The sequence below is a fragment of the Gouania willdenowi genome, chromosome 22, assembly GCF_900634775.1.
Source record: "Gouania willdenowi chromosome 22, fGouWil2.1, whole genome shotgun sequence".
NCBI classification, from domain to species: Eukaryota; Metazoa; Chordata; class Actinopteri; order Blenniiformes; family Gobiesocidae; genus Gouania; species Gouania willdenowi.
Genome location: NC_041065.1, coordinates 33,861,132 through 33,887,256, shown reverse-complemented (window position 1 = coordinate 33,887,256; position 26,125 = coordinate 33,861,132). Strand labels below are relative to the sequence as shown.

The window sequence follows — 26,125 nt, the reverse complement described above, 5'->3', positions numbered from 1 at the left end:
TGTCATTTTTATTTTCTCCTGCGGGCCAAACTAGATGTGCCAAAGGGCCGGATTTGGCCCCCGGGCCTTGAGTTTGACATCACGAGTTAAAAAAATTAAATCACAGGGTTGGGGTCTATTATAATTGAAATTGCTTATTAATTACAATGATAAAATAATATTAATTTTAAATGGAAAAACTGTTGCTGCTGTAATCGTAATTTAATTGTAATTGACTTCAGATAATTGACTTTGTAATTGTACTTGCCAAAATTTTTATTGATTATGAATCCTAACAAGGAACCAAGAGGTGAAAAACTAAATTAGATGATTAGATTGTTCCTGTAAAATGTATTGTCTTTGAAGTCAAATTGTTGCATTGTGTTTTTGTATTTTATTGACTTTTTCTGTACTTCTGTAATTTTATATGTTTTTTTTTAGTCATATAGTGTATTTTTGTTGTCGTTTTTGTGTTATTTAGATTCGTTTTGTGTATCACTGTTGTTTTGTTCATTTTTAAAGTAGATTTGTGCGTTCTTGGAGTATTTTCTGAGTTTTTCTGTCATTTTTTGCTTGTATTTTTTGGTATATTTTAGTGTATCGTGTTTTTGTTTTTTGTATTTTCTGTAATTATTTTGGGGGCCGCACAAGATCAGGACCAAGGGCCGCATGTGTCCTTACGTATAAAACTTTAAATATAGTGTTCCCCCTAATTGTATTTGACTTTCAACGAAAAAATAATACTTGGAATTTCAGTTGGAATTGGAAAAAATGCTGGTCCCTTTAAGTGTATTTGAGTTGTACTTGAAAATGTAATTGGAAATGAAAACTGTAATTGACCCCAACCCTGCCGTAGGTCCGTGTGCTTTAAATGAAGGTGCGACTGTGGAAAACCTCAAACATCTGTGTTGGTTTGAGACCCAAAATGTCCTGGAGCTGTTTTTGTTTCCTCGTCTCATCCCCTGGAGTCGAAGCGAAGCAGATTTAGAGAATCTACAGACGCTCGTTGTGATGTTTCTGTTTCAGGGAAAAAACCTCTTCAGTTTGTGTTCTTTGAATGGGGAAAAATTATGCTGAAATCAGGGATAAACGAATATTAATCACAACATCCTGGCTTTTTTTCAATGAGGCTCCCTCACTTTGACCTCCTTTGTCTGTTTCCAGTCGGTACGAGTTGGTCACGTGTTGAGTTTGTTGACGTTCCACGATGGAGTCACTGTCACTATAACATCGCTCGTTCTGCAGGGCCTTGTAGTAGTGCTCCTGCTCCACGTGGCTGCGGGCGGAGCCTGAGGGACGCCGAGGCAACGTGGACGAGCGCGACAGCATCTGGTTGTGGCCGTCCATCAAGAAATCAGGGTGGGGGGGCGGGTGGGGGAGCATGCTGGAGCACGATGGGTGAGGGGAGGGAGGCATGCAGGGGACGGGTGAGGGGGGGGAGGTAAATGGGAGGAGGAGGAGGAAGGGTGTGGTCGAGGTAGCTGGGATGCAGATGGGTGAGAAGGGGGCGGAGCCATCTGCGAGGATGGGTGAGGAGGGGGCGGAGCCATCTGGGAGGAGTTTGGGTGATGGTGGGGAGGTACGGGGTGACGGGGAGGGACTGGAGGGGCGGGGGCGGAGGGAGGGGTGAAGACGACAGCGGCGGCGGAGGTGGCAGGGGGGAGAGAGGAAGAGGAGGGGGAGGAGGAGGGGGAAGCTCCGCCCCTTCACCGCTGCCGGGCTGAGGACAAGCAGAGGGAGTCGCTCTTCAGGGGCAGTGTCCGGTAGTCGCGGTAGTGGCTGACGTTGTCCTGGCGCTGCAGGGCTGCGCGGTGCTTGTCCGCCCCCCCCCCGCCCCCACCCCCTGACTGGTGGTCAACATGTTCCCGCTGATGGTGTTCCTCCACTCCCATGGCTTGCCGTTGGCGGCCGACACCCGCACCAAGGGGGTGGTGGGGTGGGCGTGGGCGTCGATGGTGACGATGCTGCCGCTGCCGGCCATGCTGGCCCGGGTTGCTCCCCGTGCAGCTGTCCTTATCAGACGAGATCCGGTAGTAGGGGGACTCGGAGCAGTTGGAGCCCCCCCCGGAGGAGGAGCCGCCCTCAGACATCTTAGCGGACGAGCCGACCATCCCTTGACCTTGTGGCTTTGACATGGCAATAACCTGAAAGAGATCAAGATCCATTAGAATCCATCAAAGAATCAAAAAAGTAAGCGTCAGAAAACAGATCCAGTGCTTTGTACAGTGAGTAGTGATGAACCAAACTCTGCATATTCAGGGGTTCTCAGCCTTTTCAGGTCACAACCCCCAAAATAAAGGTCCCAGAGAGCGGGGACCCCTCCAAAATAAAGGTCCCAGAGAGCAGGGACCCTCCAAAATAAAGGTCCCATAGAGCAGGGACCCTCCAAAATAAAAGTCCCAGAGATCAGGGACCCCCACTGTAGCTGAAGGTGGTTGAACACAGACATGAACATTGAAAGAACAGTCATGTGGAGACAGGACCATCTCTAATAGGAGGGGAATAAAGGGGAGATTTTGGGGTCCATCCATAAAGTCAGTAAAATGATGCGTCCATTGTTCTATGAATCTGTGATAACCACATTTATTTATTCATCTGAATAATATCCACTGTTATCCAGGAACATTTATTATTATTATTATAGTCATCTTAAAGATGGAAATCCTGGTTTTTTAATCACTCATCAAATGGTTCAAAGTGACCAAAATGGTGTGGAAAAGAAATTGGTTAAAGTTGTAAATTAGAGTAGATAAAAAACAGAAAGAAAAAGTGGTTTAATAAAAAGGGTTCAAAGTGTCAATATTGGAACAATTAGTTTAAACTGGCAAATAATGGGCATAAGAAATGGTGAATGTAAATAAATTGGCAAAAATAATCATGAAAAATGGTGAAAAGAAGTTAAAAAAGGAAAAAATGTGTAGAAAAGTCATTGAAATGTGATGTAGAAGTGTCCAGAAATGGAGAAATGTAGCAAAAATTACATTAAAAAGAGAAAAAATATGACATGAAAAGTGATATGAAAATAGGTTGGTCACCAACATGGTTGCCCGCGGGCCATAAGTAGCCCCACATGGACCATGTGAAGGGCCCTCAGGAGCTCTATGTCACCAATGAGCTGCATCTAAAATTTGATTTACTTTCCAGGGTTCAAACTCACAAAGATAATATATACAGTATGACAGATGTAGTTATTATTTGTAGAATTAAATACTGCTGATAAAGTTTTAGTATTAAATTAACCATCTTTAATGATGGTATTCGTGGCAATTCGTGTTGTCGGCCTCACCTGAGTGACTCTGTGCTGGCTGGGGGCTGGGTTGGGGGGCTGTGGGGGGGCTGTGGGGGAGGCTGGTTGTTGGGCAACCGTGGGGTGGACACAGCAAGGGTCCAGGTGACGGCCTCCTTCACCCCCCCCTCTGTCAGAGACAACCACTTGGCGCGTGTTTTGGCACTCTTTGGGGAGACGGGCGGGGGCCGGGGAGCCTCCCCAGGAATGTACACCAGTGGGGGGGCCACGGCCATCCTGACTGCAGGTGGGAACACTGGTGCTGCTGCTGGCCTGTACGGTGGGATACAGAGAAGGGGGTCTCCCGTGGTCGCCCCCCTCCTCCCGATCCCGCCCGCTCTTCCTCACCCTCCTCCTCCTCCTCTTGCTCCTCGTCATCCCTCGAGCTCTGGCTACGCAGCTCCAGTGAGCGCTGCTTCCACTCTGTCACCAGTGCCGTGACCTCTGGGGGTCATAGGGCACGTGGAAGGTCATGTGACGCTGCGTGGCGATGGGCTCCTCTGAGGGCGAGATGGGGCTGTTGCCGTGGCGACGAGGGGCAACGTATTGCTGAAGGTCACCATGGTTTCTTTGCCCATGGGGCCCGGGTGGCCAGCAGCTTCCACGTCGGCGCTCGCCCGCTTCAGGGGAGCCAGCGACGCCTTCTCACGCCGGACTTTGCTGCGGGCGCCGGAGCCTAGCCCGCCCCCAGCTCCTCCCTGCTTCTCAGAGACCCGGGGGGGTTTCCTGTACAAGGAGTCGTGGCTTCGCTGGGTCAGAACCCTCAGACCGTCCTTCTGCTGGGCCGTGGTCAGTCTCTGGAGGGAGGGGGCGTCCTCCTCTGACGCTTTGAAGTTTCCCACGGCGTAGACGGCCTGAGGACAGAGAGAACGTTCAACGCAACGAAAATAAATAAATAAAATAATTCAGTGTCTCCCAAAGGGCCAGAGTTTATTAGTGGTGGTTCGGCTTACACGGAGGAGTTAGCGGGATGGGGTGGGGGGCGGGGCATGGGGAACATTCCCCCCAGTAGTCGTTCTCAATAAATTGTAACAAACATTTTAATTGCCATAAAACACAGCGACTGTACAAAATATAAATGAATTAATTTGTTGTTCTATCTCAGTGTGTATGTAATATAACTTTTCAGGAAAATGTTTCCAAACTTTTGAGACTTTAGGTTGGTTTTTTCTTTTATTGTGCAATTCTTCTTCCCAATGTAAATGGTGACACAACACTGCCCCCCAGCAGCTCATGTTATGTACTGCAGTGTAAAAACTGAAGCAGAAAGATTTTATCAAGAATTTAACATTAAACGACGCGTTTTTGTCTTCAACATCATTTATGTCTACATAATTTTTGCATTATTGTATATATTACACACATTGTGGTTTATAAATCTAATTCTATTTTTCTTTTGACCCCCAAATGAAAAAAACAACTTATTTATACTTACTATTAACATCACAAAATTAAAGCATTACTGTTGCATAAATTAATATTAATGCTTCAAAAGAATAAATCAGTTTTAAAAAAAGATATATATTTATTTAACAGTGACATTCCAACAATGCACAAGATAAAATAAAATACTAAATATGTTAACTTCACCCATTCATGTATACATTAAATAATAATGTACAGGCCTATAAAAAGTGACTGGGCTGGACGAGTCAAATTAAAAAAGTCCTAATAAAGATAATCTCTGTGAAACGTGCGGCCTGCCACAAATAAATCAATGTGTGTGAAACCTGGAATTTATCTCCATCCTTGGAAAGAAAAAGAAACAGAATGTGTGAATAAACCATAGCAGGAGGTTAGCATGACCCTCCCCCGCCCCTCAACGTGAAAGACTAGAGCGAGAGAAGCTTTCTTAAAATGAACTGTGAATTGATCCAGAGAATTCTTATCGGATTAATTCTTTCCTCCCTAATAGAAACAGCAGTTATATATAGGCTGCCAAAAAAGAAGAAGAAAAATCTTTATATAGATTAAAGTTTAAAAACAAGGCAGGAGAAAAAAAGGAGCTTTTTAGTCGATAACAAAAACACACATTAATCAATCAGTCTGTGTTCCATAGGAATGTCTAATCTCATGTTTGAAATTGTCTGTTCACTAATTTGACAGCATTTATTTATAACATTATAAACTTAATACTGTATACTGATTATTCAGCTAAAGTGCAATAACAGTCAGGAACAGTCACCAGTAGAGAAGATACATATCCTTTATTCCTCATAGTTTCAGCAGCAGATAAATAGGAATATATATTTATACATGAGTGGAGTGTACTGTAGCTCCTCCCACGCAACGTACTTGAAGTCAAAATACAGCGCTTAGCGGCCATTTACATCTATCATTTGGAGCCAGAGTCTGCACAGTAGGGTACAGTGGGAGGAGCCCTGGTAACACGCCTCCCGCCCATTTAGCATACTGACCCTTAATGACTTACACAGCCCAGCTACAACTACAAACATAAGCATTTTTCCCACTGGAAACGTCTTGTTCATATCATAGAGTTTATTACAAAACCACCATATATTTTTACTCTAATATCTAGTTTAATCTCAGATTTCATTCACAACGTAACTGTTATTCACAAATAAATAATAAGAAACTCTGCTTGTATGACGGAAATGGGACCTAATTTATGCTTTTAAATGTAAATGGTTCCTTAAACTTTTACATATGCGCTGCAGTATTTATTCAGAAATGTGATGAATTATAGGTGAAATTTAGTAATTTTTAAGGCTTTTTAAAAGTGTATCCATCGTTAATTTTTTTTTTATTGTGATATTTATTGCCTTATAGCGTGCAGATCGAGGCTGATACATACGTCATGTCCGTGTGTGTCTTCCCAGGATCTATGTTGTGAAGTTGTTCTCAGTGCACACAGGGGGGCAGACATCTACTGCTCAGTAGATGAATGGCTTCCACAGAGCGTTTAAATGAGATCCTTTAAATCCAGTTTTCACACGTTCAAAAAGCACATCCTTGTTTTGCTCCACCTTAGATGTGAGGATGCTGATTTTCAAATACAAATGTATCATGAATCACACGTTAGCCCTGTCGTAGGACACAACGTGAACTCACATTTACACTTGTTTTAACACAAGGTTGCTAAATGAGGGCCAATGAGCGTGAATGTGTTTTTCTGTAACGTAATAAACAGGCACTGACCAGGTAGACTCCGATGCCGGCCCCGATGACGTATCCCACGTAGACGTCGATGGGGTGACTACGATGCTGGGTGATCTGTGTGAGTCCGGAGAGGCCGGCCGCCATGCAGAACGCAAACACCAGCAGAGGCTTCAGCAGCTTGGTCGTACTGTTGATGCTGGCGTTGAAATACATCTGCAGACGGAAAAACATCATCATTTTATTACATTTTATTGCCAATTTGTGGATTTTTAGTAATTTTCTGAATATTTTTTGTCATTTTGTGTAATTCTGTTTACATTTTGTGTGTTTTTGTAGTAATTTGGAGCCTTTAAATGTGGCTTTGTGTGATTTTATTGTTATTTTGTGTATTTAATGAGTTTTTTCAGGATTATTGTTGTGTTTTTGTTGTTACTTTGTGAACATCTTGTGTATTTTTCTGTCGTTTTATGTGTTTTTGGAGTTATTTTGTGTATTATGTTGGGATTCATATTTCACATTCACATTGATACATGATTTAATTAGTATTTCGTGAGTCAATGAAACGTAAAGAAACAATATATAAAATGTGCTACTTGTAAAAAAAAAAGAATATTGTGTAAAGCAGCTGCTTTTCTGTTTTAATGAGCACAAAGTGAGCTCAGCGATGCAGCAGTGATGTGGCCTGTGGCTCACTACAGAGTGTGTGTGTGTGTGTGTGTGTGTGACTGCTTTAACATACAGTTCACATAATGCTGCAGTCAGCTGCAGAGCACAGTTAGCGTAGTTAGCCTGTAGCTAAACGCTGCTGCAGACATTGATCACTAATGACCTTTTTAGCAAAGTTTGTTAAAATCTACTTAAAAACTCTCATTTTTAGTGTCACAAAACAACTTGTTAAAGGGGTCATATGTAAAATTATTTAGAATTTTCAACTTTTAAATATGTCTGAAATACCTAAAATCAAAATGTGAGTGTTAAGACACACGTCCTTAGCTGTTTTGCCATATGTGATTTATTTTTTCAAATTGCATAGTTATATATACATTAATAAATACCTGTATTACCTATTTTGCACCGGTTGGGTGAGTATAAGCCTAATTACAGCAGAGTCGTCCCTGAACTCTGCAGGGTTACGTACTGCTTCACTTGAAGTGAAATAAATGAAGATGTCATCTCTGAAATAACTGTACACTTGTATTGTCTCGTTGACGCCCTTGAGAGCTCGAGAGTGGAGGATTCTTTTTCATTTCCGTCAGACTAGACGCCTCAAACACCTATTGGCTCCTGGTGGTGACTTGCAAATTCTACATATGGTCCCTTTAAATGATCGTCTGTCATTGTAAGCTTGTGTTTGACTTCATATGCTGATAAGTTTCCATTTCAGTCTATGTGTTAATTTCCACCGTGTCGCTGTGGGGCGTGTCTGCTCCTTCCCAGATGTGGTAGTATGGTGCCCTCCACCAGATATACACAGGGCTTCTATTTCTAGTGGACACCGGAACACGACCCATCAATCACTACAGAGCAAATGAAGCTAAACAGGAAATTAAGCACGTACTCCACAATAAAATATTGAGTTACTTTTCAAAATAAAACACTTCAGATTATATTTCAAGTAATACGTCACCAAAACGTCATAATGTGCAAAAACAAATTCACATCCACTACATTGATTCCTTTCATACTGTAACTCACTGTAAACTGCAGCAACTTTGATTTAGTTCATGTTTTACAGTTTTTATCTCGTCTCTGTTGCTGTTGATAAAAATGTGTCTATGATAAATCCAGAGTCCAACCTTCTAGTTCTCCTTCGTAGGAACACTGAGCTGTTTATCTGTTTATTGTTGTGTTAGAACACATACATTAACTGCGTTCTCGCGCATTATATAAATATCGTGAGAACTGATCTGTCTCGTGACGTCACAGTCGTTCAAACCGGAGCGCACCGCGGCGCTCTACAAACGCAACCGGTGTGAATTACCGGACGGTGGACAGCGGTGAAATACCGGATCGGTGCCGTGGAGCAGCGGAGACGTATCCAGTGGAAAATACCGGGTTAGTCCAGTGGTTCTCAACCTTTTCAGCCCTATAGCAACCCCCAGAATAAAGGACCCCCCACTGTAGCTGATGGTGGTTGAACGCGACAGACATGAACATTGAACAAACAGTCATGTGGAGACAGGACCGAGTTTAGTGTAGTTTCAGGAAAACAGTAAAAATAAGCAAAAATGGGCTCAAAAAAATAAATCCCTAGTACCTTGAAGGCATCTGGCGACCCCTTTGTGTCTCATGACACCAAATAAGGTCCTGACCCCAATATTGAGAACCTCTGTGTTGGGCACTTTTGTCTATTTTCATAGTCCTTTTGAATACTTTTCTGTCATTAAGTGTTTTTTTCTGTTATATTGTGTGTTTTTGGAGTCATTGCTGTTTTCTTTTTGTCTATTCAACTGTCGTTTTGTGTATTTTATTATCTTTTTGGTTTTCTGGAATCATTTTTGTGTTTCTAGAGTCATTTTTTCTATATTTCTTTTGCCCATTTCTTCTTAACTTTGTGTGTTTTTGAGTGATTTTAAGCAATTATGTTGTTTTGTGTTTTGGACTAATTTTGTGTATTTCTGTAATTTTGTGTATTTCTGTAATTTTGTGTATTTCTGTAATTTTGTGTATTTGTCATTTCTGGAGTGATTTTTCTGTATTTGTGTGTTTTTGAGTCATTTTAAGCATTTTTGTTGTTGTTTTGTGTTTTTGGAGTCATTTTTAAGTACTTTTCCTTACTTTTGTGTGTTTTTTAGTCGTTTTGTGCATTTTTACAGTTTTTGTTGCGACGAAATGACCTAAAAATTGTTTTTTTAATCAAAAGGGGGCACGAACCACTGATATAGATGTTACAGTTCATGTAAAGCTGCTGGGGACTATAAGTTTTTTATAATCAGATAAAGACTTAATTTGCGCCTCAAAGATCAATAAATACAGGATAATTTGCTTAAAAAATGGTTAAAATTGCTGCTCGAAAGTTAGTTTTTATCTCCACTGTAAACTCTGTCTTATTGATATTGTTGGAAAAGTTTGGTGCATTGCATTGTGGGATGTGGAGTCCCATAGATGTGTTTTTACTTCATTCTTATGGTCTCCAGCAGCTTTAATAGAGCGAGCAGACATGAGCAGCGTAAACAATCACAAACATGTCAGCGTCATGCGAGTAAAGGCGAAGGAAGTGCTTACAGAGATATAAACAGCAGCGAAGCCAGAGAGCGTTGCATGCTGGGAGGGAAAGGTTTTCCTAAAGGGAGAAAGAGGAATACAGTAGTTAGTGTAGAAGAGTTAAATAAAGAGAAGAAGAAAACAAACACTAAAGTAACTTTGTTTTATTCCATTTGTTTGGTTTTTATTTGTTTGGTGAGGATTGAAAATGTGACACATGAAACCGTCACTAATGATGGACAGATTGCTAATGTGGCTAATGTGGCTAATGTGGCTAATGTGGCTAATAAGACGTTCATATGACTGAAGAATCAACAGGACGTTTATAGAAAACACCAGCAGAAGATGAGTCAGCCAATGTCAAAGCTAATAATGCTAATAGTGTTCATTTCATTCTATAATAATAAACATTGTTTTCCAAGACATCATTGACACGCCGCTATGTGTGTGTGTGTGTGTGTGTTCATTTTATATTCCAAAACAACAATAAACATACACAAAATGACTCCAAAAACACACAAAATGACAGAAAAATATCCAAAATGTCAACAAAAATGAACAAAAATGCCAACAAAATGACAAAGAAAAAAGCATTCAGAAAACACACAAACTTTTTGTCCTACACACAAATACACAAACGACAACAAAAACACACAAAAACTTAGAGAAAAAATTACACTGAATGACCAAAAAATACAACAATAAAATATGAAAAACACAAATTGACAACCTTTGTTCCTTCCTGTGTTAATGCTCAGATTGAAAAACACAAAAACACAATGAAAATGATTTTGAACAGCAACCAATTGATGCTAGATTGGTTTTTATTCTAAATGTTGATCATGTGACCCTCAGATCAAATACATTTCTGTGATAAAAGTTGTCGTATCTGTTTTATTGTCATGGATTAAATCTGAGGAAACGCTCAACGTTCCAACAAATGTAAAAGCAGCAAAATTTACATTTGTTTATCCAGGATTATCTTTTTATTCTCTCTAATCTCACCATGTGTTATTGAACCTCTCACACCATACGTCACATGTTTGTTTATCTGACCTTTGTGGTTTTATCAGGACCAAACCAGCACAACTGATGATGATGATGATGATGATGCTCACTTCCTTTATTCTACAGATTAGTGAATGATCGTACAAACATTAGAAGTGATAGCATCCTTATTGTTACACACACGCACTCACACGCACACGCACACACACACACAGCTGTAACCACTTCATCTTCCTATCAATCCTAATCTCATTTAATCCTCTTTCAATGAAAATATGTTTGAATGAATGTTCCACTGCTTTTAGATATTAGCATAAAAGCATTCTAAAGGTATATTGTGTAATAGCTCTAAATCTTTTTATCACCATGTTGCATGAACATGGCACTTACTGACTTGTATTTAAATACATCTATATATATATGTATATATACAGTATATATATATACAGTATATATATATATATATATATATATATATATATATATATATATATATATATATATGTGTATATATAGATAGAGAGAGAGAGAGAGCGAGAGAGAGAGAGATGTATGCCTTCCTCTGCACAACACAACATGCCAGCTCAGCATTTCTGTAACATTAGAAAAACCTTGAGGAGCTCTGATGATTTATAATGCTAACGACAGAACTGTGAGAAAAGTCATTTAACACACAAGACTCTAAAAATACATAAAATTACATAAACTTACACAAAATGACTTTGAAAACCCACAAAAACACAAGTATGCAAACAAAATGACTCCAAAAAGTACACAAAAATACTTAAAATGACAAACAAAATATGTAAAGTGACCCCCATAAATACACAAAACACATAAAGACCAAATATTACACAACATGAGTCCAAAAGCAAAGAAAATGACTTCTTAAAACACGCCAAAATAAAGAAAATGACATAAACTTACACAAAATGCCACATGGAGCACATGGCACTTGTGGCTCCTCCCCGTTTGATGACCTCATGCTATCAGTGCTAACATGTGACACATTGGTCGTTTCTAAGTACATACTCTATACGAGTGAACTCCTGTGTACGGACTCATGAGAACAAACCTGGAGAACGGACTAGCGGAGTGCGCTAGCGCAGACTTTGCTTACTCGTCGTTTTAGGACAAAGCAAACTTCCTGACATCGTTGTGTACAACAGTGTGTGTGTAGTGTGTGTAGTGTGTGTAGTATGTGTGCTCCACTGTAAACATCAAAGACAATAATATGTATCATTGAGTAAATGTCATTGTTGTAAATATTATTTTGTAAACCAATAAAACATTTGCTGATGAATAAATAAAAAAATGAACAAAAATGTAAATACAATAAATGTGTGTGTTTTGTTTAATACAGTATATTAACAGTAGCTATAAATATGTAATCTGATCATGGCTAATTGGATGAACAAACAACCAGACAATAGGTGATAGAAAATCATTTACAATCAGACACTTATGGCTGCTCTGTACCACATAGATAATAATAATAATACATAAAGGAAAACATATTTACAAAACAGTCATAAAAATAAATAATAATGTTGGCTATTAATGGTAGAAGGATGAAGTAGATACATATATTTATTAATTCAATGATTAATGATAATAACTGAAAAATAATTAATAAGAAATTATCAAATGGTAATAATAACAAAGTAATAATGTGTGTGTTCGAAGTGCATGCTGGGAAATATAGCTGGAGTACGCACAAGCCTCCTCTGATGCATGCTGGGTAAAACGGGCGGAGCAAGTTCTCATCCAGGGATTTACAGTAGACTTGATGAGAAGGACTGAGCGTGTGTGTCTGTGTGTGTGTCTGTGTGTGTGTGTGTGTGTGTCTGTGTCTGTGTCTGTGTGTGTGTGTGTGTGTGTGTGTGTGTGTGTGTGTGTGTGTGTGTAAGTGTCTGTGTCTGTGTCTGTGTCTGTGTGTGTGTGTGTGTGTGTGTGTGTGTGTGTGTGTGTGTGTGTGTGTGTGTGTGTGTGTGTGTGTGTGTGTGTGTGTGTATGTGTCTGTGTGTGTGTGTGTATGTGTCTGTGTGTGTGTGTGTGTGTGTGTGTCTGTGTGTGTGTGTGTGTGTCTATACCTGGCTGACATAATGGCGTACTGGTCCTTTCCCATACACACGTCCTGTGTGATGTAGGCGTTGTTGTCACATGACACTCCTGGAGCCGTGTAATTGGGCTGGCACACGGTGAGGAAAAAGGGGGCGTGGTAACCGGTGGCCAATTGGATGACATCTGTCACCAGGGCTGTTGCTAGGAGACCAAAAACATGGACACCTGAGAGAGAGAGAGAGAGAGGTTAGTAAATGAGGTAAAAAGCCTCAGGTGGTTTCATCTTCATCTTCATCTTCCTCCTCACACCAAGCTGCAGAAAAACAATGTGGAACTTGAACCAATCAGGTGGAAGATTTAAAAAGCTTCTCAGCACAAGGTGAATTAATGACTTTTCACTTTAGAGCATGAAATATAAAATACGCCTGCAGATATTTTTCATTTTTATGTCACCATTCATTTACTCCATAAAAACATCTCACTTCTCAGTTTTATCAAGTGAATGGAGTGGAGGGTCATTTTTAAATAGCTAAGAGCTAAGACGTGTGTGTGTGTGTGTGTGTGTGTGTGTGTTGAGGAGGTGAACACACCGATGAAGTGCACAGTTCTGCGTAGGAGGGAATTGAAGCTGCAACAAAAAATCCCCATAACGACAGAAGAATACACAAAAGTGACTCCAGAAACACAAAACAACAACAAAATACACAAATGATTTTAAAAACTAACAGAATGACGATAAAAAATACCTGAAAACCACAGAAAACTCACAAAATGACAGAAAAAAAACTCACAATGAAAAAAAAAATACACAAAATGACAATGAAAAACACAAAAAACACTATGTTCTACAAACAAATGCACAATTTGTGAGTGAGTGAGTGTGTGTGTGTGTGTTGAGGAGGTGAACACACCAACAAAGCGCACAGTTTCTGCGTAGGAAGGAAGGTTGAAGCTGCAGCCTCCAGCCAGAATGCTGCCCTCAGACTTTGGACATGACCTTGAGTTTTAGACTGCATACAGTACATCAGACCCCCCCCATCTGATCCTACAGAGAGAGAAACATTTATGGTTTATAGAAGACATGGGCCACATGTAGAACACACCCACAGTCTTATTAAGTGTAAATGTACAAAAACACATAAAAGAGCATATAAAGACTGCAAAAATGAACAAAACGACAACAAAAATACCTCCAAAAACACACAAAGTTAAAAAGCACAAAAAGACTCAATAAAACACAATTAAAGTGACTGCAGAAACAAAAAAACAGCAAAATCTATATCTATCTAAATCTCAATCTCTATATCTCTATATGTCTATCTTTATATGTCTATATCTATCTCTATCTATACGTCTATCTATATCAATCTATCTCTATATGTCTATCTCTATATGTCTATCTATCTCTATCTATATGTCTGTCTATCTCTATATCTCTATCTCTATATGTCCATCTCTATACGTCTATCTATCTCTATCTATATCTAGCTATACGTCTATATATCTATCTATCCCTATATGTCAATCTCTATATGTCTATCTATATCTATATGTCTATCTAAATCTATCTATCTCTATATGTCTGTCTATCGCTATATTTCTATCTATATCGATATGTCTATCTATATCTATATATCTATCTATAGCTATCTCCATTCGTCTATCTCTATATGTCTATCTCTATATGTCTAACTCTATATATACGTCTATCTCTATATCTCTATCGATGTGTCTATCTATTTATCTATCTCTATACGTCTATTTATCCATCTCTATACGTCTATCTATTTATCTATCTCTATACGTCTATCTATATGTCTATCTATACGTCTTTCTATACGCCTATCTCTATCTGTATGTCTATCTATCTCTATACGTCTATCTATATGTTACATGTGCAGAAGAAGAAGAACATGTGATAGGCTGAGATTGTGGTTCACGGTGTGAGCGACACTATTGAATGGTGATCACTTCTAATCACAGTGATTGATGACTGCTGTCATTTCTGTATGGCTGATTGATTATCAGAGTGTGGTTATTGATCGTAGTGCATGTGTCAGGTGTGTATTTATCAATGGAAACATTCATCATCCTCAATAAAGAACAACTTGTGCTTTATTGGTTCCTCAGAGACACGTTTTAGAACAATAGTATATATAAAATATACTGTATTTATATTTATACAGTATATATATATATTCCAACCAGTCTACAGTACACTGTAAAAACATATATTAATAGCTGACGACTTAAAAAAAGAAAACTTCTTAACCTAAAAAACTAATTTACATTTACATAGATTAATTTAATTAATCTATGATCTAATCTAATAATGTTAACATAAATTAGAATATTTTTTCAAGTAAAGTCAACTTTTTATCCTTTCCAGTGTATTAGTAATACAGTAGTACTACTAGTAGACAGTTTTGAGTGTACTAGTAATACTAGTATACAAACATTAGTTTTACTAGTAAAGAATTTTGGTGCATTATTTGTCCAACACAACCATCTACTTACTGTACGTACTATAGGTTAAAGTTCAGCTGTATTTTGTATTTAGCACAGCTGATCAGTTACTGTAACTACAGGATGGATACCTGACCCAACCCTGATGTTACTCCGGACGAGTCGGGTTCAGACAGATATTTTGAAGTGGTGATCAGGTTCTGTCACATAGTGTGGTTAGCAGGAATACACTGTTAAAACAGTAACATGGATTATCAATATCTTTCATACATGGATTATGAAAATAGATCCCATGGGTCTCTTGCGTGCACTGCGCCCCTGTATGTGTTTCACTTTCTCTTGTTACGTGATCTGATGTTGACATTAGTTTATTATTAACAAACATTAACAGTTGTTTGTTTACATATGTCATTTCTCTCTGTGACCGTTTACTGTAAGACTCGTGCACATGCCTCTGCGTACGTCTGTGGAACCAAACAGTAGTTTAGTCCACTGTGCTCGTGTTCTTTGTCTCCAAAACGTCTTTTTCTCATTGTTTTTATTTGCAGGTTATTGGGGCGCCTCTCCAAGCCGTGGTGAACGCGCACCAGCGTCATTTGACTTCACGTCAGCAGAAGTGGGCGTGAAAATCAGAGTCTGAACAAAAGAAGAAAATCTATCAAGGCAATAGGTGGAAATATGTGTGGACTCATTCTCTTTGGTTTAGAGCGTTTCATCAAATATTAACATTAAAAAAACTTCAAATGAATGTTTATTTTTCTCAAATCCAGCCCAATGCGTCTTTAACTGATACCAATAAAAAAGGTCATGTGACATTGTTTATTTTATTTTGTGCGTTAAAAAGAGCTCAAAAGATCACGTAAATCTGCTAAATATACCCCAAAATACATTTTCTCTTATATGATGAACTGAATAATGGATTGAAAAAATGATTTATTAATTAATGTCTAAAAAAATTGCTTATAGTTTCGACCTCCATCAAATCAAGGGAAATCAATTGGAGAAAAAACAGCTTTGAGAACTGATAAAAGTTGCTTTTTAGTGTATTTATATTAAATGTGTATCAACGTAATTGTTCTCATCAATTACCTGATGATGGTGCATAATTTTACCAATGAAAGTCACGTTACACAAACCCCTAAAATAAATAATATTGACTTTTAAATTCCACTGGAGTGCATTTAAAGTCCAAAAAGCTTTTATTTACGCAATTGAACGGCCAACGTGTTAATCTACTCCAGCTTCTCCTTAAGGCGCCACTTGATGAAAGCCTGCTTTCTTCTGATTGGACACTTTCCAAAAAGGCTCCTATTGGACAGATCTGAGCCTGCCAACAGGCGCCGTCGAGTGCCTGTAATTTGACACCAGCTTTATTGGCGTTGCCAGCTGTTGTTGTAACCCGTAACAAGCCCTGAGTGGATGACCTTGAATAAACACTTTTATTCACAGACGGATCAGGAAGTACAGAGAGATGGAATCTCCCTTATCAAGAGTTTAAATTAGACGTTAAACGCCTCATTTTAACAAACAACTTATTTGTCTTTAAAAGTGGACAAATTAATCATCTACAAATAGATGATTTTGTGTAGCAGTAATATGTTACTTGTAAAGCCCAAATCTTTACTAGTACTACTAGTGACACAACGTGTTTGTTTACTATTAGTACTAATACATTGTTTTTCTTATGGTAAGTTTATTGTTGTGTTTGACTAAAAATTACACGTGTTGTCTGCGTGGATTTTATATAAAAATTCTTACAGGAAAAAAAAAGGTTTTTCTTTGTCTGGTTTTGATGTTTGTCAGTTTAAAGTAAAAGCCTGGAAACAATAACTAAACGATGCATTAATGTCTGTATCATTTATGGCCCTAATAGAACAATAGAACCATTGTTTGATGTGAGTTGTTGAACTTACTGAAGCTGCAGGTCCAGCAAACGCCAAACTGAGCAACATCAGCAGAGGAATGAGCTCGTCTCCCGTGTCCACGTACGGCATCAACAGGTCACGGTCGTAACAACGGAACCCGACCATCGCTGGAGAAAGCACGTCTGTCAGCTCCAGGAAGTAGAGCGACACCAAGGAGGAGAGAACTATAGGGAGCTGCAACGACAAGCAAAGAGGAAAGTGTTGGTTTTGCTGGACCCGCCCTCAGCCTTGGACACGGTCGACCACCAAATCCTGATAAACAGGATGCGTGATCTGATTGGGCTGTCTGGTCCAGTGCTCCAGTGGTTCTCCTTATTACCTGGCTGGGAAGGTAGTTTTTAGTGTGTCGTCAATCACACTAAGTCCTAGCCATGCAACCTGCTGTGTGGCGTGCCCCAGGGCTCTGTTCTGGGACCTCTCCGTTTTTGTTGTATGTTCTTCGCTCGGGTAATCCAGGACCAGCAGTTCAGTGATGTTTCCCACCATCTCTTTCTGACCATCTTCAGTGTATTGCTCGTTTAAAGCTTCTGAAGTTCACAAACTGAGCTCCCTAATTAACTGCCTGTCACAAACTAAGTAGTGGTTAAAGCTGATATCTGGAGTTTCTGAGAAACGTCTCAATGTCCCGCCCTAAACCACTCCACTTCCTCCCACTGCCTCTCCCATTCTACCAGAAGCCACGCCTCTACTTTTGTGCATGTGCATCGTAGAATAAAACAAAGTTGCATCAGGTCACATTGATATATGTCTGTTTGATGTTGTGACGCACGGTCTTAGATAGATAGATAGATAGATAGATAGATAGATAGATACTTTATTCATCTCCAAGAGAATTCACAGTGCACAGTTCTACATTCACTTTGATTGACAGTCTCAAAAAACAGGAAGTGGAAGCCTATTGGCGGGTGCACTCAGCGATCATTTCTATGTGTATAGGGGTCTATAGGATGAGGGAGGGACTTACTGTATATACATTATGTATATGAATGACCACCAGCAGTAGATCACAGAAAAATACTAGTTACAGATTTTTATGAATTCAAAAGAATGATACATAAACATAGATTTATCAGAAACTCTGGATATCAGCTTTAAGTGACAACAATCTTCAACTGAACTCAGAAAAAAACTGAGACGTTTATCATGCCCCGGATAGTGCCATGCCCACTACTGAGCAGCACTTACTGTAGGTGATCTGAGCCATGGTGGATGTTGTAGGAGTCAAAGCCTGTCTTCATTTTAAAGGTCTTGTTTTATCTCGGACTTGAAAGCATCTTTACTCAGTCTGGACTCGGTCTCAGATTGCACAAACTCTGGATTTTTTTTTGTCAAAACCACCAACACCGATTTCTGCTATTCTCAACTTCACTAATGTGAAGAAGAACTTGGTAAAATGATAAATATCTTCGATTCATGCATGACCTTTTTTTGGCTGTTAAAGGTATTTAAAGAAACTAAAACTAAGAGATAATTTTATTTAACTGTTCAACTTTGTCATGGTTTTTCAAATTGATTTTATGGCCTCGGTCTTGGTCTTGACTCGGTCTTGACTCAGTCTCTACTCCCAAAAGGTTTGGTCTTGTCTTGGTCTCGGTGCATTCTGGTCTTGGGCAAGTCTTGGTCTCGGATACTGTGGTCTTGAGCACAACACTGGTGTCTTTGGAGGAGCTTGAAATGATTATTCATGCTTTTTTGTAGAGTTGACCAGCACCAACCATACACCTGTGATGAAATCTCTTCACTAGCTCACTGTTGAATATCGTGTGTCCAGTTCAAAACTTTGGTGCTGACCTTTCAAGCCCTACATGGTCAGACTAATCTCTTCATCGCTGACCTAATCAAGCCCTACAGCTAAACTCCAAGCCTGAGGTTGTCTGGGCAGAACCTGCTGATGGTCCCACAAACTTGTCTTAAAACTCGAGGAGACGATCATTCAAAGCCACCGAACAAACTTCCTTCAGACCTGCACACTCTGGACTCAGAAAATCACATTTGTTTTGGCGATGATTCTCATCCAATCTGGCCGTATTTCAATGCATGATCTTTTATTTATTTAATTTTTAATACTGTGAAGCACTTTGTGACGACTGTCTGTGATACGTACCTCTACAAAATAAAAGCATGGTAGCAGTGTCATGCTGTCTTTGGGAGGTTTTTTCTTGGCTTTGTTTTTGGGGGACGTCATCTTGTGATGGGACCAATCACAGCCTGTTGGGATAAAAAAAGCATTAACATTCATGAAACAATGACACATTAATGACTTCATTCATGAAAAATATGTTATGATCAGCACCAAATCAAAGCTTTGATGTTTTTAATGAAGGTAAGCTACACCAGCAGCCACAGCTGCCCTGACAGGAATCAGAGCCTCAAATCTTGCAAAAACTGCCCCAGCAACAAGCATCAAATATTATTCATGAGTCCATTCACTCATATTCATAAACGCAGTGAGTCACTGTTTCCCCTAAAGGACACACGGGAATGTCTGGGACAGAGCGGGATTCAAACCTATACACCTCTGGTTATGGAATGACCCACTCTACATCCTCAACCAATTAGCTTAGAGCTTCTAAATGTGACACGTTATCAGCTTTTAAACATCAGCTCTATGACTAATCTACAGGATAATTGGAAGCTAGTTAGAACACAGCCATTACTGACACATGAAGGAATGGATGGATCTGAAACTACACCAAACTCACCATATTTTAATCACTTTTTCTTCCCATATTTTTGATCCTTTTAATGTATTTTTGCTACATTTCTCCCATTTCTGACACTTCTACATCACATTTCAATGACTTTTCTACACATTTTTTCCACTTTCCAGACATATTCATCACTTATAAACCCTTTCTACCACTTTTACACCTAATGTCTATATGTTGACCATTATTGTCACTTTTAACCATATTTCATGCTTATTTTGCAAATTATAACCATATTCACCATTTTTCATGCCCATTATTTTACCAGTTTTAAACTCATTGTTCCAATATTGCCACTTTCATCAACCCTTTTTACCACGTTTTCTGTCTGTTTTTATCCACTCTGATTTACAAATTTTTAACCCATTTCTGTGGTTTTTAAATCCCGTTTCACCACCTTTTCCACTGTTTCTGGTCCCTTTGAACCCATTTTATTTCTGATTAAACAAGCATTTACATCTTTAAGATGACTATATACTACGGCACAAATAGATAGTTACTTATACTTGCACAAAACGAGGTTTTTTAAGTTTCCACACAGTTGTGCATGAAGTGAACCCGTCTCCAATGTGTATAAACACTGTGTCCATCAGTGAATGTCTGAGTGAATCCAGAGACAACAGCATGAATAGTAAAATATGCACAGCTCTCCCTAAAGCCTCTCAATGTCTGTATATCTTTAAAATCTTTGTCCTGCTCCCAATTTTCCGCCCTCATCCTCCTCTTTCTAGCTCTCCCATCATTCCTTGTTCTAATTTTCTTATCGTCGACACATACCCTCCATCACTTTACATACACAGATCTCTTCTTGTTCGTGCTAATTTTCGTCTCTTTGTATAATTTCTTCACCTGCAGACAGTAAGAAGCTAAAAAAATGCCAACAGAAGAAAATAGCACAAAATAGAAAACTGTAAAACAGACAAAATAGAAAAAAACAAACAATTGGGCAAATGAAAAAAAAAAAACAAGTGAAAAAGAAAAAACTATAACAAATGTGCAAATGTGTCTTTAAGTCTCAGTAATTGATCTTTATGTAAAAAATGAAGATGTTTTATTCAGTCCCATAACCTTCTGTAGAGCATCTGATTTTCTGTTTCCTGTTTAGACGACTTTACTGGTTATTAAACTTCCTGAAATTGTACCAAACTTTAAATAGGCATAATACACTGAATTAGTGTTATTAATTTTACATTTATATGTTTCAGATGATTTACGGAAACAAGAGGGTGAAGTCACATGAGATGACGTAACATTCACTAAATATTAATCTCTCAGCCACTGGTTTAACTGGAAAAATGTGTGATATGATCCCAAAACATTATTGGTTCAAGCTTTTACTCACCCTATGGTTTGCACCAAATCCAGCACAGTCATGTGATTTGAGAAGCTTCTGCTGTGATGTGTCACCAGATAAACTGATCACCAGTTCAGCTAATACACCATCAGTTAAACATGTCTTTGTACCAGAGCCTTTTCATATTTCATACAGTCATAATAACATGAACCAACACTTCAGATGAAGCTCTGTATGTATTTTCAGTCACGGGATAACATGATCACCAGTTGAACCGTAACACGTAGCACGAGATTTTTGGATTTATGGAAGGAACTGTTTCTTTTTCTACACTTCCTAGACATAAGTAAGTCTTTTTCTGGTGAAAAATAGTGAGTAAATGTGTGATATTGTCCCAAACATGCATGAGAGGTATTTTCGTGACATGAAAAACGTGAGAAAAACATTGATTCCATTTTCACTGGGAATATGAGGCCCTACGTCTCTGAATCCTCATTTGGTATCAAAGGTCATTCAAAGTTTCACAGTGAATTCAGAAGTTTTCCAGGCTGTTGGAGAATCTGGTCAAAAACAGATGCTGGAGGAAAGAAAAACAAACTAAAACCTTTAGGATAATTAACATCACTTACTGACCACTTTTTACTGACTTTTCCTTTGATCTCCGACATTAGACATTCTAACATCTGTAAACACATCAGCTGTATCCACTGCTCTCCTTCTTTTCATCTTTATCTCGCCCAACACTCTCTCTCTCTCTCTGTTTCTCTCCCAGATAAGGGGAGCTGACCCTGAGGCAGTGAGACGCACAAAGAATCAAAGCCTTTGACAACATAATGTCCATGACAGCTAAAGTGTGAGGAGACGATTGGACGACGAGAAGAGGAAGAGAAAAGAAGAGAAGACGAGGTGAGAAGTGAGTCGAGGAGCGAGGAAGACGAGGCCAAGATAAGAACAGATCAAAGAGAGCTATGATTAAATGAAAGCAAAACGTCGTATCTGGACTGTGTGTGTGTGTGTGTGTGTGTGTGTGTGTGTGTGTGTGTGTGTGTGTGTGTGTGTAGCCTGCAGTGAAGTGAAACAATCTGTCAGATGTGGAGCACACCAGAGCCAGTAGTGACACATGAATGGATGGGTGGGGGAACGGGGGGGGGGGGGGCAGACGTTAACCACTAATTAAAAGAACCAATAAAAACACATGAAGTGTCACCACAGAGTTGTACAGTAGCTTCACTATAAACTGTCTATAGGTAAATGAAGACATTATTTTCAGATACAGCTGGTGTAGTGTTGTGATGATGATGATGATGAAGCTAACAGACAATGTAATGATAGATGAGTGTGTAACCCTGATATTAACCCTGATGTGACCACTTTAAAAGATTCTCTATCTGTTGTTATTTCATCATCATCTCCTTCTGTGACAGTATCTGTCATTAGTTTTCATTTCCACTGTATTGTGACATTAAATAGATTATTAAGCTCCAGAATACATCAGTGACATGTTAGTCCATAGATCTATGGACACAGGTCAGATAGTGGAGCCCAGAGCTCATAGATCTATAGACACAGGTCAGATAGTGGAGCCCAGAGCTCATAGATCTATGGACACAGGTCAGATAGTGGAGCCCAGAGCTCATAGATCTATGGACACAGGTCAGATAGTGGAGCCCAGAGCTCATAGATCTATAGACACAGGTCAGATAGTGGAGCCCAGAGCTCATAGATCTATAGACACAGGTCAGATAGTGGAGCCCAGAGCTCATAGATCTATGGACACAGGTCAGATAGTGGAGCCCAGAGCTCATAGATCTATAGACACAGGTCAGATAGTGGAGCCCAGAGCTCATAGATCTATAGACACAGGTCAGATAGTGGAGCCCAGAGCTCATAGATCTATGGACACAGGTCAGATAGTGGAGCCCAGAGCTCATAGATCTATAGACACGGGTCAGATAGTGGAGCCCAGAGCTCATAGATCTATGGACACAGGTCAGATAGTGGAGCCCAGAGCTCACAGTAACCATGGTGATGCTGCTTTTAGTTGTTATGCTGCAAAAAAGTGGAACAAACTGCAGCAGAGCTGAAGTCAGCATCACATGTGAACATTTTTAAATCAAAGTTAAAATAACTATTTTTCTCTACTGCGTATGATTGAGAGGGAGATTTATGGTCACACCTGCATTAATCTGTTTGTTTGTTAACAAGATAACTTGAAAGGTTATGAAAAGATTTTAATGACATTTTCCGGAAATGTTGATAATGGGACAAGGAACATGTGTTTACATTTTGATGATGTTTTGGCTACCAACAATAAGAAAATACCACTCATGGATATCACACTATATGGGTGGATGTGAGCCTGGTCCTTTAAGCGCAGTGGCTTATGGGTAATGTAGCAGTGGTAGGGAAGCTAGTTGATGTGATACGTGATAGCAGAGATGATAAACGTAACCAGCCAATCCAGAGTCAGATTTGCTGCGTGACTAGCGAGCAGGAGTTTGTCTCTGCACTGAATAGCGAACAGCGACACCAACATCACGATGTGGATTGTAGTTCAGACGTTGGATCTTTTCCCTTCTTCTGCGAGGATATACATTTTTGTTGGAATTATTCTGGATTTGTGATGGACAGATGAAGATTTAGCCGTTGTGTGCGACGCCATTTCAAAGGAGATGTGAATTACTTTATGTTGTCATCTTCTGAAAACGATTTTCTTCATCAAATTGTCCCTAATCCACTTCCATATGTTTTTAATGTTCTTTGCTTCAGGACACTGTTGCTCAGGATGATCATCTCTAGGGTTGAGTATCGAGCATCCATTGGACTCAGGACTAACTTTACGATTCTCCCGTAATCGTTCACATTTTTTAATTATGGATCCTACCTTTGATACCCAGTCTGCCAAACACCAACAAAGAAGAATCCACGGGATGTGTTTGCGTTACCGCGTAACTTGGTTAACTATTTATATCCTAGTGGAAAACAGCCCTGTGAGAAATTCCTGGTAAATATTGTAAAAATTAATTCGTTCATAGGATGAAAATTCAGACTATCTGATCCAGAAACACATCTGCTAGCTAGCTCATAAAAAACACGTAAACTGATTTGACCATGCCTCATCGTTAGGAATTGGAATCGTTCAAATTAAGCATGTGGAGATTAATCAATACGAATCAGTATCTAGATATAAACGTGCCCAACGCGAGTGTATCGGTTCATTCAGCGTTTATCGGTCACTGCGTACCTGCATCAGTAAAATCCATTTTCATCCATCCATTTTCTGAGCCGCTTGTTCCTGTTTTCAGTTTCGCGTTTTTTATGTTGTATTTCATTCTATCTTGTGTTTCCGAGGCACATTGAATGCACCATCACTGCTGCACGTTTTGTTTTGAACACGGACTCAAGCACATTTGTACCGCAACAAAGTTATTCATATTATAAATGTTAATGCTACGGTATTAGCCTAATACCTGCTGAACAGTTCATATGATTATCTGTGGCAGACAGGAATATAGACATTATCGATGATGTCACTGTTAACTGTTTAAGTTGTGACAGTGTGATAAACAGGTTCTAAAGGTGAGGAACAACTTCCTGTTCCTGATGTTGAATCTGGTTCTAAATCCCAACACTACTGGTGAAAACAACTGGTTTTATGTTGTGTTTTTAAGAGGTTAAAAAGAAGTTAAATAAACTGATGCACAGAGAGATACTAGTATTGATTAGAAGCAAAATGTGCACTTTTTTTCTTAAATTTGCTGCTTATGAGGAATACAATAAATCATCTGCCTGTAGTACGATACTGAATCACAGCTACTTACTGTATTTACTATTTTATATTGTTGGCATAATTTTGTTGCATCATGTCGTATCACATTGTGTTGAACTGAATCACCATCAAATCAATATCAAATCATGAACAGAGGATCCAATGTATCGCTAATGTATCTGGAATCGTTCAGTGATGGAGATTAACATGTTTAGTTCAAATAATTCATACATTTCAGTTTCAGATTGAAATCAGGATGTTTGTCACTATTTGATTTAAAACTGTAATAAGGTGAAGATTGTACAGTAACACTTTACTATAAGTTTTATATATTACCTGTCATTAGCATGAATAAAGTGTCATTAGCATGAATAAGGTGTCATTAAGGCTGTCGTTAAGTGTCATTTGTTACTCTGACTCCATCCAACGCAAAAAAAATGCCAACATAGCTCCAAAAGTGTCATAATTTAGTGAACGACACGTAATGTATAAAACTTAGTGTTAGTGATTATGCTTTAGTTATGGGACAAAACTTCATATTTTCCATAATGATGATATTTTATTCTGAGCATGTTTAGTGCAAGACACACTGCAGACAGAACACACACACACACACACACACACACACACACACACACACACACACACACACACACACACACACACACACACACAATCATCCATAATCACTGCATTAAACGCCATTGGTGCTTCCATCCACCATGTTTCTATGATCAGTGATCAATAATCTATAATCAATAATGATAGGAGGATAATATTCCATACGTACAGATGAGTGAAACACAGGGATTTTTTTAGTGCACGTTGTGTATGAGATCATCAATAATGGAGCAGTGAAAGCCATGTGCTACTGATACTGAGGCTCGTGCTCCTCGCACCGGGACTTGAACCGAGCGCGTGTGTGAGCGCGTGCGTCCCCCCGGTAACACTCACCTCTGTCCCGCGGGCTGCGGGAATTCACCGAGTCCCGTCGCCCCCTTCCCCCCCGGCGTGGTCGTGCGTGTTGCTCCAGTGTTGCGGTGCCACGTCCCTTTTTAATCCATCATCGGCTCTTTTTCAGTCCGCGAACCGTGCGTGTGTGCGTGCGTGCGGGGACGTAGCGGAGGATCTAATAATAATAAGTGACGATATTCACTCTCACCTTCATCGTTTCCTGTTTCCTCTTAAATAACCATCATCACCATCATCATCATCATCATCTAACCATGATGATGATGATGGTTGCACGCGCTCAGCATCCCGTCACGCGCAGTCCAGTCAGTCCCACACATGCACACGCAC

The 26,125-nt window shown here is 39.4% G+C and overlaps 1 protein-coding gene across 1 annotated transcript; it reads right to left on the bottom strand.

Annotated features, from left to right (window-relative positions):
- Nucleotides 1–588: 588 nt before the first annotated feature.
- Nucleotides 589–26,125, bottom strand: plppr3a (phospholipid phosphatase related 3a). The gene is given in 20 exon segments (XM_028438151.1): nucleotides 589–1,400; nucleotides 1,403–1,576; nucleotides 1,579–1,697; nucleotides 1,699–1,823; nucleotides 1,826–1,963; nucleotides 1,965–2,123; nucleotides 3,266–3,325; nucleotides 3,328–3,510; nucleotides 3,512–3,584; nucleotides 3,586–3,700; nucleotides 3,703–3,792; nucleotides 3,795–4,119; nucleotides 6,425–6,598; nucleotides 9,611–9,668; nucleotides 12,691–12,886; nucleotides 13,573–13,660; nucleotides 13,663–13,700; nucleotides 17,037–17,226; nucleotides 19,157–19,260; nucleotides 25,778–26,125. Coding segments are annotated over 19 exon segments (2,739 nt in total). The 5' UTR covers nucleotides 19,238–19,260; nucleotides 25,778–26,125; the 3' UTR covers nucleotides 589–1,047.